Here is a 14,375-nt window from a genome sequence, read left to right as displayed (position 1 = left end):
ATTCTCTAACTGGGTGTGTCTTATGTGTCTCTGTTTGTAAGACTGAGCTTTCTTCATCCAGTGGGAAGGGCCCCATGGCTTAAAGACATAGAACAGCTGATGAGCCTAAGAGTTCTCTCTTCCAGTGTCTTACCCTTCTCCTAAACAAACGGCTGTATGTGTTAGCTTCATTCAGCTCCAGGGCCCTGCTCTGGACCAGAGGAAGGAGCTGCTGGACAATCCCTCCGACTGCCTTCCTAAGACTGTGCTGCTCCTACCCCTCCCCTCCCCTCCCCCTACCAGCTCAGCTCCTTAGTGGGGGCTGGGAATTGGGTTGTCCCTTGGACGTCAGATTGAGGATGTTCTCTGATGGAGGCAATCATGGTCCCTAAGAATAGGTATAACAGTTTCAACCTTCACCATCATTGCTATTGAGCCTTATACAAGAAATATTTTTTGAACATTTGCGTTGTGTTGGATGATAGAGGGACATTCAGAGAAGATGTCATGGTCGCTGCCTTCATAGACTATATGGACTAGTTGGAGAGACACAAGATTCATACACATTCAACAGAGATCAAACAGGGAGTGGTAGAAAGAGTGCTTGATGTTATATTCCATCATACAACCTGGGTTCAGATCTCATCTCTGCTACTTAATCATGGGCCCTCTTTGAGCTCCAGTTTCCTGATCTGTTAAATGAGCAGTGGGGGGGTGAAGAGGGTGGGGGTGGGGGTGGGTATGGTTTTATTTAGGGTGCACTAGAAGTTAAGATGGAGGAAGAAGAGAACCTATGTGGGCAGGATTAGGTGGATGAAGGTTTTATGGGAGAGGTAAGACTTGAGGAGGTCCTTAGAATGGGTAGAGTAGATGATTAGATAGATGGATGGTAACATTTATTAAGTCCTTCTTGTCTGCCAGGCACTGGGGTAAATGCTGGGTATACAAATACAAGGGGCAGCTAGGTGGTACAGTGGGTAGAGCACCTGTCCTGGAGTCAGGAGGACCCGAGTTCAAATTTGGCCTCAGACACTTACTAGCTGTGTGATGCTGGGCAAGTCACTTAATGTTGTTTGCCTCAGTTTCCTCATCTGGAAAATGAGCTGGAGAAGGGAATGGCAAACCACTCCAGTATCTTTGCCAAGAAAATGGGGTCACAAAGAGTCAGACACAACTGAAACAACTGAACAACATATAAACACAAAGAACCCCCTACCCTCAAGGAGCTTATGTTCCAATGGTGAAAGAGGAACTGGAAATGTGTGTGGGGGGTGGTCACTTAGAGTTAAAGGGAGGAGGAATAGGACATTTCAGGTGTCAGGGGAAGAATAGCTGGCACGTACAGACAAGGCATCCGGAAAATTTAGTACTATTTTAAGCTTCATAAAGTAATTTAGATAATAGCTGTCACTTAGATAGCCCTTTAAAGTTTACAAAACACTTAATAAATATTATTTCATCCTCATAACAACTCGGGGAGGCAGGTGCTATTATCACCCCCCTCCCATTTTACAGATAGGGAAACTGAGGCAGACAGTGGTTAAAATAACTTGCCCAAGGTCACACAGCTAATAAGTGTCTGAGGTCAAGTTAGAACTACTGACTCCAGGCTCAGTACTCTAACCACTGTACCGCCAAGCTGCTGATTTAGAGCAGCAAAATGCTTTACACCCAATATGTCATTTGAACCTCCTGATAACTATGAGGTAAGTATATTCTGCCCATTTTGCAGATGAGGAACCTGTGACTTGTTCAGGGTCACATAGCCGGAAAGTGACTGAGGTGGGGTTTGAACCTTGGTCTCCTTGACTCCAAGTTTAACCCACTGTCCTCTGGGTTGTATTGCCCTTTGATGGGCAGAGGTTTTCAGCAGAGAAGTAGAAATGGCATGTATGTATATGAGAACCAGGAGACCAATTTAGCTAGAGTAAAAGGTATTGGAGAGAAGGCAGTGGAAAATGAGGCTTAAAGGGTACGGGGTGAGGGCCAATTCTCACTCTTCCTTATTTGTCCCCCTGAGATGATTTACAGATCATCCTGCAGCCTGGTTTAACACTCAACTTACTTCCTGCTATAGGAAACAAAAGGCAAAGAACTTGGAGAAAGCTTTCAGAGCCCTCTTAGGGTCTCTAAGTAGAAGGATTGTAGCAAGGGGAAAGATTTCAGAGAACTGGGGCACAGAAATAGGGTAGGCTTTCTGGGACTCTGGGCTGAGGCCCCTTTATTTTCTATTTCTTTCTTGTCTTGAGTCCAGAGGGAGAGGAGGAATATGGAATAGCTTAATGTCATAGAATCATAGACCTAGAGCCAGAAGAGTCTTTGGAGGCTATCTAGTCTAGCTCCCATATTTTGTAGATGAGGAAACAGAGGCTAAAGATGAGGTCAAGTGACTTCCAAGGTCATACAGATAGTAGAGACAGAGCTGGGATTTGAACTCATCTATTCAAGAGCCAGGGATCTTTCCATAATATCACCCTAAATGAAACCCCCTGCCCAATTGCAATAGTTTTCTGAAATGTCATTTACATATCAGCTGAAAATCCCTGAATCCCTCCTGTGAGGGAGAATTTTAATTTCATGGTTTCAGGGGCTCTGGGAGTTTTCCAGCAAAAGGGGAGAGTGATGAAAGTGTCCCCATGATATTGTTTGTCCTTCGCTCTCAAATGGGACCATGATATCAGGGAGGTGATGCTGTGACTTGCAAGTGAATTGGATTTAAGTGAGGGAGGGCTGTACAGTTACCAGCCTCACTCTTTTTTTTTTTTTTTTGCTTTTTGGAGGGCAATTGGGCTTAAGTGACTTGCCCAAGGTCACGCGGCTAGTTTTTGTATTAAGTGTCTGAGGCTGGATTTGAACTCAGGTCCTCCTGACTCCAGGGCTGGTGCTCTATTCACTGCGCCACCTAGCCGCCCCTGGCCTCACTCTTTTCTCCAGAGCCATCTGGGTCCAGTGGCCGAATATAGGTCAGGCCAACTGGAGATGGCGCTGGGCTAAGTGGGGGACCTTGGTCTTTTTAAGCTAAGGTCTTTAACAGGTTCAGGTTGACCGAGGCAAAGCCCATTCAGTGATTAAGGTTCAATAAGAAATGAGGCAGAGAATGGCTTCTTTACCTCGAATAAAAAAAAAAAAAACGAGTCTGGGAGGTGAGACCTGAGACTTTGAGGGTTTAAAGTTAGTTCAAAGAGTTTTTCACAAGGATCTTGCACATGATTCCTAGAAACAGTGAAAGATTGGAATGCTCACTCCAAAACTGGGACTTCTGGAGGCTTTGGGGTAATAGTTTGGGGGTTTGACTATCTTCAGAGTCACACCTACTTTTGGAGGGTAGGGAACCCTTTGGATGCTCATACCAGCCTTATTCCAACCTGGCCTGTAGATGGGAAAAGCAGATTAGCCAGCCCAGTGTGTGGTTTGTATAGCAGGGCTAAGTTGGGTCCCTGAAAGTCTGTTTGCCTGTCTATATAATAAAGGATTTGAAGTAGATGGTCTATGTTATTCTTCAGCTCCAACATGCTAGGATTACATGTTAGAGTGTTCTTTGATTCCACAGACCCAAGCCAGAAAGGGTGATTGGGAGGGTACCAGATTTAGAAGAGTCTTGAAACAGCTAGAGAGCAGGTCGTCAGATCCCAGACCTGCCAATCCCTACTTCCTCTCTCCTCTTGGTCTGGAAAGTCTATCCAGTTAGAGAGGATTTCAGGGTCATGATTAGGTGTTGGGTGGGATCAAATTTGAGAACTAGAGGGACTGTGTTGAGAATAGAGGAAGCCTCCCTGGACGAATGGGGTCAGGATGAGGGAAACTTCAGTCAGAGGAGATGATGAGGTGGGTGGGGCTGTTGCCATTTCTGAAACTGAGAAAGTCGAGGCCATGGGGTTAAGCCCCAAGCCCTTCTGTGAGCCTTTATTGAATGTGGGACACCCAGCCAACAATTATGTAATGATCATAGTTGGAACTGCTAAAATGCCTTTGAATACCAGGGTTTTAACACATAGAGACACAATAATGTATTCCCTTTGAGGACCCAGGACAGTCAAGGGAGGTAGCATAGTCCCTCCTGAAGAGGTAGGGCAAACCAAGGCCAACCACAGTCTGGGAAACCTCCCCTGGGACAGGTCCAAGAAGTCCTTTGTCTTCAGCTTTCATCCTTGTATGTACTTATTACAATGACAATGAGATGGATTAGAGCCAGGTTCAGGTTTGAGCTTCTTAAGCCATTTAATTAAATTGTGGGTGGGAGAAGTTATTCTCTTTGTAATTTTTATTTTTCTTTGGGGTGAGGCTATAAAAGTTTAAAAGGCTGATTCTAAGGCCCAGGGCAGGAAGGCCTGGATTGTGGGTGGTTCCTTTTCCTCTGTGAGCTGATTGGCTCCAGTTTCTTCCTTGCAGATGCTCCTCGACTGGTAGAATCACCTCGGAATATGGTGGTGGAGATGGGAAAGAATGCTATCCTGGCATGCCAAGCAGAGGGGCGCCCTGGCCTGAGAGTCACCTGGGCCCGGGCAGATGGAAAACCAGTGCCAGCCCACCCTGTGCAGGGCAGTCGGGCCAGACAACTGGAGGCAGGAGTGCTGTTCCTGGAGAGTAAGAGATTTTAGGGCAGATTTCCTAACTTTTTGGTATCATGGATCCCTTGGGAAGACTGGTGAAGCCCATGGGCACCTCCTCAGGATAATGTTTGTAAATGCATAAAATAAAATACACGAAGCCAATTACATGAAAATACAGTTATTCAAGTGTTACAGAAACAAGTTTGTGGGCCACTGTTTCAGGGGAAGCTCAATGTCTCTATTTGTGTCCCAAGACAACAAGAAGGCCAGTTCCCAGACCCCCTCAGGTTCACAGCTGGTTTCAATGATGTAGCATCATCTATAGTCCAGAAGGACATGGGGAGCATGGTATGGGAGAGACTGTATGAACAGAAACACACACACACACACAGATAATAATAATGGCTAATACTTAGATAGTACAAGCACTTCCTTGCTGTGTGCCAGACACTGTGCTAAGCTCTTATTAATATTATTTCATTATTTATACATTACATTTATTTTAAATTGTAAAATTATAAACATAATGATAAATTATATTAGAAATAATTGTTAGAGATATTAAATATGCTTATATATATTTTATTATTATTATATTTGATTCTCACAACAACCCTGGGCAGTAGGTTCTGTTATTATCCTAATTTTTACAGATGATGCTGTGTATGTGGCTATATACAGTATATATGATCAGAATCGCATTTGCTGCAACCTATAGCAATATACTCTCTGAGCTGGGAAAAGGAAGGGTAGTGTGTATTTTGGCTGGAGAGATGCTGGTTGTGTTTTTTCTTATTTCTCTGTTAGACTATAAAGTGCTTGAGGGCAGGGCCTGATTCTTAACTACTTTATATGCCCTCACCGCCCCCCCCCCAACCTCTGCACTTAATGTGATGCTAAGTAGAACTTAATAGACTTGTTACTGTTGTTCAGTCATTTCAGTTCTGTCCAACAATTCCTGACCCCATTTGGGGTTTTCCTTGGCAAAGATCCTAGAGTTGTTTGCCATTTCCTTCTCTAGCTCATTTTACAGACGAGGAAACTGAGGCAAACAGGGTTAAGTGACTTGCCCAGGGTCACCCACCTAATTATTGTCTGAGGTCATATTTGAACTCAGGTCTTCCTGAATTCAGGCTTGGTGCTCTATCCACTGCGACATTTGGCTCCCCCTTAATAGATCTGATAACTGTTTGAATAAATATTATAAGCCTCTTGTAAAAAAGGGTCTTCCTTGAAAACCCCCACCCCAAATACCAGCTAACTGCCGGCTGCTACAAAGAATGGACACCCTTTTTCATGCCATCTCCTTGGTCCATTGTCCCTACATACAAAAGTCTCCCTAATTTTTGCTGCTTTTTTTTCTATCTTACTTTCACTTCAGCTCCCACTTTCCCCAACTCAGGCACGTGTGGCTATGGTGGGGCTCTGTGGAAGTTTTTCTTCTAATGCAAGGTGAGGGTGTGTGTTAGCGCCTGCAGGGAGTCACCCAGAAGGCCTTTCTCTATAGCCCTGCTGTCCTTTGTTGATCTCCCCAAGACAGAATTGGGACATTGGAATGACCACTTCAGTGGTCATCCAGACCAGGTCATCCATAAAAGGAATCTTTCCCTATAACATACCAACAAGTAGCCTCCCAGCCTCTACTTGGGGCCTCCTGGGCTGAGGAACCTACCAACCTCTCTGGATAGCCCACTTTACATTTGAATAGCTCTCATATTAGAAAGCTTTTCCTGATATCAAATCTAAATTTGCTTTTTTTGTGGTACACGTGTTGCTCCTGGCTTTGCCTTCTGGGACCAAACAGAACAAGATTTATCTTCTTTCCCATGAGGTTGGCACACTCCCCTGAGTCTTCCCTTCTCCAGGCCATACATTCCCAGTTCTTTCAACTGCTCCTCCTGTGATGTAGCCTCAGGGCTCTTCACTGTCCTGGTTTCCTTCTTCTGGACACTCACCAGCTTATCCATGTCCTTCCTAAGCACTGGGTTGCCTGACCCCAGACATGGTGTGACACAAACATCAGAGAAGGCCTGGCACCTGCCTTGCTGGGGAATATCTTTCTAGGTATAATGGGATTTATCACCTGAGCTTTTGGGGCTTCTGCCTCACCCTGATGACTTCTGCTGAGCTTGCAGGCCAGAAAAACCCCCAGATTTTTTTCAGAAAACCTCATGGGCAGTGAAAAGGTACATCAAGGCCTAAGATGCTTACTGTGTGACCCTGAGTGAGTCACTTAACCTCAGTCTGCTTCAGTTTCCTCTTCTGTAAAATGGGTATAATAACAGCATCTACCTCCCAGGATTGTTGTAAGGATAAAATGAGATAATATTTATAAAGTGCTTAGCACAATTTCTGGCACTTAGTAGGTCTTAATGAATGCTTATTTTCTTCCTTCCCTCCCTCCTTCTTTTCTTCTTCCCTTCCTTCTGTCTTTCCTTTCTCCCTTCCTCTCTTCCTTCCCTTTCACTCTCTTGATCCCTTCTTCTCTTACTCCCTTTTGTTCTTCCTTCTTCCCTTCATCTCTCCCTTATTTACTTTCCCTCTCTCCCTTTCTCCTTTTCTTCCTTTCTTCTCTTCCCTTCCTTCCCTCTATTCCTTTCCTCTCTCCCTCCCTTTCCTTCCTTCTCTTCCTCTCCCCTCCTCTCCCCTCCCTTCCCTTTCCTTTTCTTCCTCTCCTTCCCTTTCCCTCTTTCTTTTCTGTGTAAGGATGCATCCCTCATAATTAAGGGTTATTCATCTAGTAGGGTTGGGAATTTGATGTGTTTTTATTTAGAGTGGCTTTCTTCCCTTTCAGATGTGACCCCAGAAGACCAGGGACTGTACATCTGTGAAGCTCACAATGCTTTTGGCAAGGTCCAGGCAGAAGTCCAGCTCACAGTCATTGGCCATGGTTTGCTTTAAGAGACTTATTTTTGGGGGAGTGGGGAATGTGTTTTCTTGTGTTACAGTACTGCCATGGACAAACTCAATCATCCCCTGAGCACATCAAGGGGGCAATTTTCCTCCGCCTCCTGGGGACAGATGTGCAATCCTGCTGATGAGTAAGGATTCTGGAAAGATATACACGGACATGGATGAGAATATTCAAGGACGTGTTTCTCATCCTTGTTACCTGGGAGCTCTCCCTGAATCCCATTTGACTCTTTGGGTGCCCCCATACTGATATACCTGGTGGTTCTAGAAGTGAAGGATGGATGGGTTGGAGGAGAAGAGATTCAGGGTGTGGGCCTGGAGCTCCTGAAGGCACCCACAAGAATTGGTGGCAGTTCTTCTGTTGGAAGGAGGAGGTTAATGAAATGGGCACCTTCTCCTCCCTCTGCAGAGCCCCCTCAGATTGCTAGCAGTGCCCCCGTGGTGCGAGTCCTGGAGGGGCAGCCTGCCTCCCTGCCCTGTGTCATCCTGGCTGGGAAGCCTTTTCCTCAGCGGTACTGGCTAAAGGATGGACAAGCTGTAAGTACTGGGTGGAGGAGGAAAGCCCCGGCCAAGGGGGCTTCAGGAGAGGGAGGATTGGTCTGCCCCTGGCCTCATCTGTCACCAAATCCACCCGTCTTTGAACTATCTCCTCTATTGCCCTCTCTCACCCTCCTACTTTTATGTGTACATATCATCTCCATCAATTAGATGGAAAACTCCTCATGGGCAGAGACCACCCCCCCCCCCCCGCTGATTTTATATCTCCCACACTGCCAGAGACATCATAGGTGCTTATCTTGGGATCATTGAATTTAGAGCTGGAAGGGACCTCAATCGATCAATCAACAAGCATTATTAAGGTCCTACAATGTTCCAGGCACTGGGGACGGGAAGACAAAAGTGAAGCAGCCCTTGCCCTCAGAGAGCTAGCATTCTATCACAGAAAACAACATACACACACACACAGTATATACAATATAGAAGTAGATATTTATATATAATATACAACTACAATGTAATTTTGCAAGAGACATTTTGCAAGTATATTTTTATATGTAAAATATAAATATAAAGTAATTTTGCAAGGGAGACACTAGCAGCTGGATGATGGTAGGGAGGTAGGGTAGGTCTCACAGAGGAAGCAACACTTGAGCTGTGTTTTGAAGGAAATTATGGATCTAAGAGGCAGAGGTGAGGAAAGGGGGCACACCAGGCAAGGGGGATGGCCTATGCAAAGGCATGGTGATGGGAGTTTTCTAGTTTTAGGCTCTTCTCCCCATCAGTGAGTCATTCTGCAGACTCTAGGCCAGACTGGCAGGACTGAGTGGCAGAGCAGCTCTTTCAGCTGGTGCTTATCCCCATCAGCCACAGCTGGATGGCCACCATTCCATCCGAAGTGATGGCAGTTTCCACATTGACCGAGCCTTGCAAGAGGATGTGGGGAGGTATAGCTGTGTGGTCACAAATACAGTGGGTTCTCAGCGCCAGGACATTGAGCTGGCTGTCCAAGGTGAGAAGTCTGGGGGTGGGGGGTAGGGTGGGTCAGGACCAGACTTGACCCAGGTACAGAATGGGAGCCTTTTTTAGTGTCACTGTTTTCAGGCAGTTAATGCAACCACAGAAGGAGGTGTTGGGTTAAGGAGAACCACTCCCCTCCACCTTGCTGTTTCTGACAACATCTCCCCTTCCCACCATTCCTAATGCTACTGTTACTTCTGCCAACTAGGGAGATGGAGAAGCAGCCACTGCTGTCTTCTCCTAATGCCAAGGGGTCACAAGAGTGACCTGTGACTCCATGTTATTGTCACCAGTGCCTGAGTATTGTGCTCAGGGCATGGGCTGACCAGCCCTGCAACTGGTCAGCTTGATCTTGCAAGGCAGACAGGTAGTGAGTCCTATAGGGTGTGAACTTGGAGTCAGGTAAACCACAATTAGAATCCTGTCTCAGACCACTGAGGGCAGTGGATAGAGTGCTGCGCCTGGAGACAGGAAAACCTGAGTTCAAATCCAGTCTCAGACTAGCTATGTGACTCTGGGCAAGTCACTTAATCCTGTTTACCTCAGTTTCCTCATCTGTAAAACGAGCTGGGGAAGGAAATAGCAAATCCCTCCAGTATCTTTGCCAAGAAAACCCCAAATGGGGTCATGGAGAGTTGGACAAGGCTGAACAACTCAGACCATTCCTAGCTCTGTGATCCCAGTTGCTGAGTTGTTTCAGTCGTGAAGCAAGGTGGAGGCTTCACTGGCAATAAACTCTAGGCTGCTGGTGTCAGGAGTAGCGACAGTTGTGATTCCATTTGTAGAAGCTGACAGTGTCAGGGAAAATCCTGCCTGGGAATGATGGAGGAGCTCAAGTCTCCCTCAATGATAGCCGCTGCTTTTTTATAGTGTTGCCCAGAATCCAGCCTGTGGCTTCTCACTATGTCACCAATGAGGGTGTTCCCGTCTCTCTTCCCTGTGTCTCAACGGGAATTCCCCCTCCCGCTATCACCTGGAAGAAGGTAGGTGCAAATCTGTTTGCCTTATGTATTGAGAAAAGATCAGAAGTCCTGAGCAAGGGAACTGTAATCAGTTGTACTTAAGTGACCAAACGAGGGACAAGTCAACTGGGCAGCTGGTTGGTGTGATAGCTAAAACACTGGACCTGGAGGCAGGAAGACCCTAGTTTGAATCCGGCCTCAGACACTTAATAACTGAATGATGTTAGGCAAGTCACTTAACCACTGTTTGTCTCAGTTTCCTCAACTGTAAAATGGGGAGAATAGCACCTGTCTCCCAGGATTGTTCTGAAGATCAAATGAGATAAAAATTGAAAAGCACTTAGCACAGTGCCTGGCACATAGATCGTAAGTGCTATGTAAAGGTTAGTTGTTGTTGCTATTATCGTCATTTAATCTTTCCGGTCTCAGTTTTCTTTTCTGGAAGAGGATGGAGTTGTACAGAAGTATTGCTGCACCACATTTCACCTCTAAATCCTGTCATTAAATTCAACACAATGCAGCAGGCATTTTTTAGGGGCCACTTACCTGCCAGGCACCGTGCCAAGTGATAGTTGTACAAAGACCAGACCAATCCCTGCTCTCAAGAAACTTTCATTTTCCTAGATGAGAGATGAGGGTGATGCTCAGTGTGGTGCGCTGGGAAGTGTATAAAGTGCCCGGGGAATTGGGGCTCTATTTCCTGACATCATGCTGATATCATTGATCCCTTTTGCTTTTAGGAAACAAACGCCTTGTCCTCCCGGGGTTCCCATTACCAAGTGCTCAAGGAAGGCAGCCTGTACATCCCTCAGCCTACTGCCCAAGATTCAGGGACCTATATCTGCACTGCTACCAACTCATTGGGCATTTCCAGTCAGGAGATCCAGCTCTCTGTGAACAGTAAGTGGCTGTACCCTCCAGGCTCTTGGAAAAGGAGTTGTGTATAGCATAGGGACAGTTCCAGTATGATAGTAGGAGTATAGATGGGAAAATCCTCCCAGCCTTGGGCTTCCCTCTGATCCTAGGACTCATGATCCCAAACCCCTTCTTAGAACCCCAGGAAGCTATCTTTTGGGATTCTAAATTCTTCCCTTTGGCAAACCAAGTCTCCATAATACCCAGAGTCCTGTACTAGGCACTGTGGGGCTAGCTCTCAGGGCACTCTGGAGAGTGACACCTACTAGGACATCTGCAACCAAGATATGGTTTAGTTATAATGGGTGGGTTTAGCACTCCAGGCCTATAAAGGACCACAATAATTTTCCCCAGTTGACCTAAAAACCAAACCCAGCTATGGGTTTTCAGTTGCTGAAATTTTAAAGAAATGGCATGTTCTTTATACTCTTATGGAGGAGACAGAACAGGATGCTTCTTTTTGTTTTTCTTTGTAATAGAAGTAATTCAGATTGCATTAATCTGATCTCAGATGCACTAGAGGGCTTTGTCTTTCATCCTTTCAGCAACAATCTCTATATCACAACAAAGTTTTTCTCCCCCATGCTATGGTCCTCTCATTTCAAGTAACTATATGACTAGATATCATGTAACTTAGATTATTCCTTAGAGTTTATGCAAAAAAAAAAACTCTGATGTCACCATATTAGATAACAGTGGGCTAAAAATCCTTAGTTGGATTTGAGATGAATTGGGAAAAATATTATTTGTTGCCAGGATCTCTACAATTATCCCATCATAAGAAATTTCTGGGCCCACTGGGTTTTCCTCTTAAGAGCTCCTGTTTCCTCAAGAACCATCCTGGGTTGTTCCTTCTCACCCTCCCCTTTCTTCCCCAGTCTTATAAACACTCTGCTATTTTCTTCCACCATTAGCTAAACCCAGGATCATTAGGAATGAGTCACTTGACTCAGACGGACCAGTGACAATCACTGCCATGGCTGGGAATGAGCTGACCCTCCAATGTGAAGCCCAAGGTTCCCCAACCCCATTGGTCACTTGGACAAAGGACTCCCAACTCCTGCCACCCATCACAGACAGGTAACCAGTCCTGTGACTTTGCAGGGGGAGGGGGCAGAGGGATAGGAATGGTCCTGGACTGGCACATCCAGCATGGCCAGTAACTAGTGCTTCCATAGGCTAGAAATTCAGAGAAGGCAAGGTCAGAGGGGTGAAAACATGTACAAGAAGGTAGAGTTTAAGGAAGGGATCATGTGGGATCATCTCCATTTCAAGAGAGAAAAGGGGTTCACGAATAACAAGAGAGCAAAGCCCTTTCCTTGGCATGACATGGCCCCAGATAGCTCTGGAAATATGGCTGATTTTCTAACATCTACTAATGGATTATCTATTTTAAGATTACCCCTGGTAGATATTTGATATCAGGACAATTTCCTCTTTCTACTCAGCTCACATCTGGAGCCACCTTGCCCTTGCTGTTGTTCAATCATTTCAGTCTTGTCAGACTCTTTGTGACCCCATTTTGGAGTATTCTTGGCAAAGTTACTGGAGTGTTTTGCCATTTCCTTCTCCAGTTCATTTTACAGATGAGGAAACTGAGGCAAACAGGGTTAAATGACTTGTCCAGGGTCATACAACTAGTAAGTATCTGGGGCCGGATTTGAACGCAGAAGAGTCTTCCTGATTCCAGGCTCAGCACTCTATCTGCTGGGCCACCTAGCTGCCCTAGCCATTGGACAATTTGTAGCCCAGAGGGTGCAAACGTGTTCTGCCTTGAGATGCTCAAAGATCCCTTATTCCATTGATTCCTTAATTCTGGTAAAAACATGCCTATGTAAAACAACTCTATTGCAAAATAGCAACTTACCCCCATGAGATTTTTGTGATGCACACAATGGAAAATACTTTCAGACTATCTGTTATTCTGGCTTATCTCTGCCAGTGTTAATGTAATTTCTTTATTGATGAGTGAGATTTTAGGTCCCTCTTTCAGGGCAAGTGAAGGGGTAAGGCTAGGTCATTGGAGAGAGCAAACTGACCCAGTTGGTTTGCCGTCCTTGCTCTGCACTGCTGCCCTCTCTACCTGTCCATCGTTCACTGTTAGGACCCAGGTCTACGGTTTTTCTCAGAGCCAAAAGATCTTCCCTGCCCATACCTCCAGGAACCTCAGCTCTGCTGTGTTCTTGACTCTGCTGATGAAACTTGGACTGGCTTCTTGGCTCTGGGGGTGGACTTGTGGGGGACAGCCTTTATCTGGCTGTGAAGAGTCACTTGTTGATCCTTTAGCTTTGTGGTTGAGGGAGCTGGAAAGGGTCAATGACCTCTTTGGGGAGAGGCCATAACCCCAGCATGATGATATCAGTCACTGGCAAGGTCTTTGAAAGAAACCAGACGAGAAGGGGTTGCAGTGGCCCTGCCAGCCCCCCACTTCCTCGATCATTTGAACATCTGTCTCCCTGGAACATCTGCTTTTGAGGGCCTTTCCAATGCTTTGAGCCTGAGCACATATACTCCTGAAAACAGCTGGGGGTCTGCCTGCCAGCTTACATGCGGAGGAGGGGGTGGGAGGGAACATCATGCTTTTTTTCTACTCTCCACCCCCACCCCTCAAACACATCTGGCTTTTAGTACATTCTTATTTAGTGGTGTCATTGTAACTCCAAGGTAGCTGGCAGGGTTGGGAAGGGGTAGCGTATACACAACTGGGAAATGATGGGAGTGGGGGAGAAGGAGATGTGCCCACCCTTGTCCCCAAAGGAGGCTCCCCTTCACTTTGAGCTTCCTGTTCAGAGTCTTCAGCTGGACTAGTAGCTGGGGCCAGAACACTCTTTTAATGGCCTGTTATTGACTCGGTCTGAAGCATGGAACCAACAATCAAATTTGTTCATTCTTCCTCCTTCTGATGCGTTAATAGATCTGTCGGGAATCCTAAAATTGGTGTGGACAGCTTTGCAGTGTCAGAATTCCATCCCGTTCCTCCCTCCTGCCCCTTCCACCTCTGGCATGCTTAGTTTATCTTTCTTGGTTCATTGACTTTTGCCCAGTTGAAGAAAAAGATTCCTATTCCCCTTGCCAGCCTAGAACCTATTTCCCATCCAATAAATAACCTCTCACATTTATACTGTTCTTCTCAAAGCACCTTCCTATCTATTCTCTCATCCCTTCCTTGGTTTTTCGTTTCACTTCATTCAAAGGTACTTACATCTTATGTATTTTCTTTCCCTTTCACCAAACAAAGCAACGCTTTCCCAAACATGAAATTGCTTGTAAATTGGCTTCATACGAACACAGTAGACTCAAATTTTCCTTGTTTTTCCATCCCTCATTTTTCCCTCCTTTCCCCCCTCCTCTCCCATAATGTGCCTTACCCTGCTGGCCAGTTGTGATTCTTTGACACAAAACTTTGGCAGATCTACTGTCCCAGAAAGTCATTATCTTTAAGATCTCTAGGCTTTGCTCTTCCCCTTCCCCTTTTAATACAGTTGCATCAGCACTTTCTTTTGTTATTATGGCTTGCCCACTCTTTTATCCCTTAGAG

General features: G+C 45.7%; 1 protein-coding gene across 1 annotated transcript in view; it reads left to right on the top strand.

Annotated features, from left to right (window-relative positions):
- HMCN2 (hemicentin 2) overlaps positions 1 to 14,375 on the top strand; it is a 186,074-nt gene that overhangs the window by 48,979 nt on the left and 122,720 nt on the right. The window contains 7 exon segments of the mRNA XM_069069359.1: positions 4,369 to 4,563; positions 7,324 to 7,419; positions 7,852 to 7,979; positions 8,808 to 8,952; positions 9,831 to 9,943; positions 10,663 to 10,822; positions 11,752 to 11,917. Of these exon segments, the coding sequence (XP_068925460.1) occupies positions 4,369 to 4,563; positions 7,324 to 7,419; positions 7,852 to 7,979; positions 8,808 to 8,952; positions 9,831 to 9,943; positions 10,663 to 10,822; positions 11,752 to 11,917 (1,003 nt within the window).

This window comes from Petaurus breviceps, unplaced genomic scaffold (genome assembly GCF_028583685.1).
Source record: "Petaurus breviceps papuanus isolate PSGF00001 unplaced genomic scaffold, PetGlider_PUasm1.0 90779, whole genome shotgun sequence".
Classification (NCBI taxonomy): Eukaryota; Metazoa; Chordata; class Mammalia; order Diprotodontia; family Petauridae; genus Petaurus; species Petaurus breviceps.
Note: the sequence above shows the minus strand (reverse complement) of the source record. Positions and strands in the feature narration are given on the sequence as shown.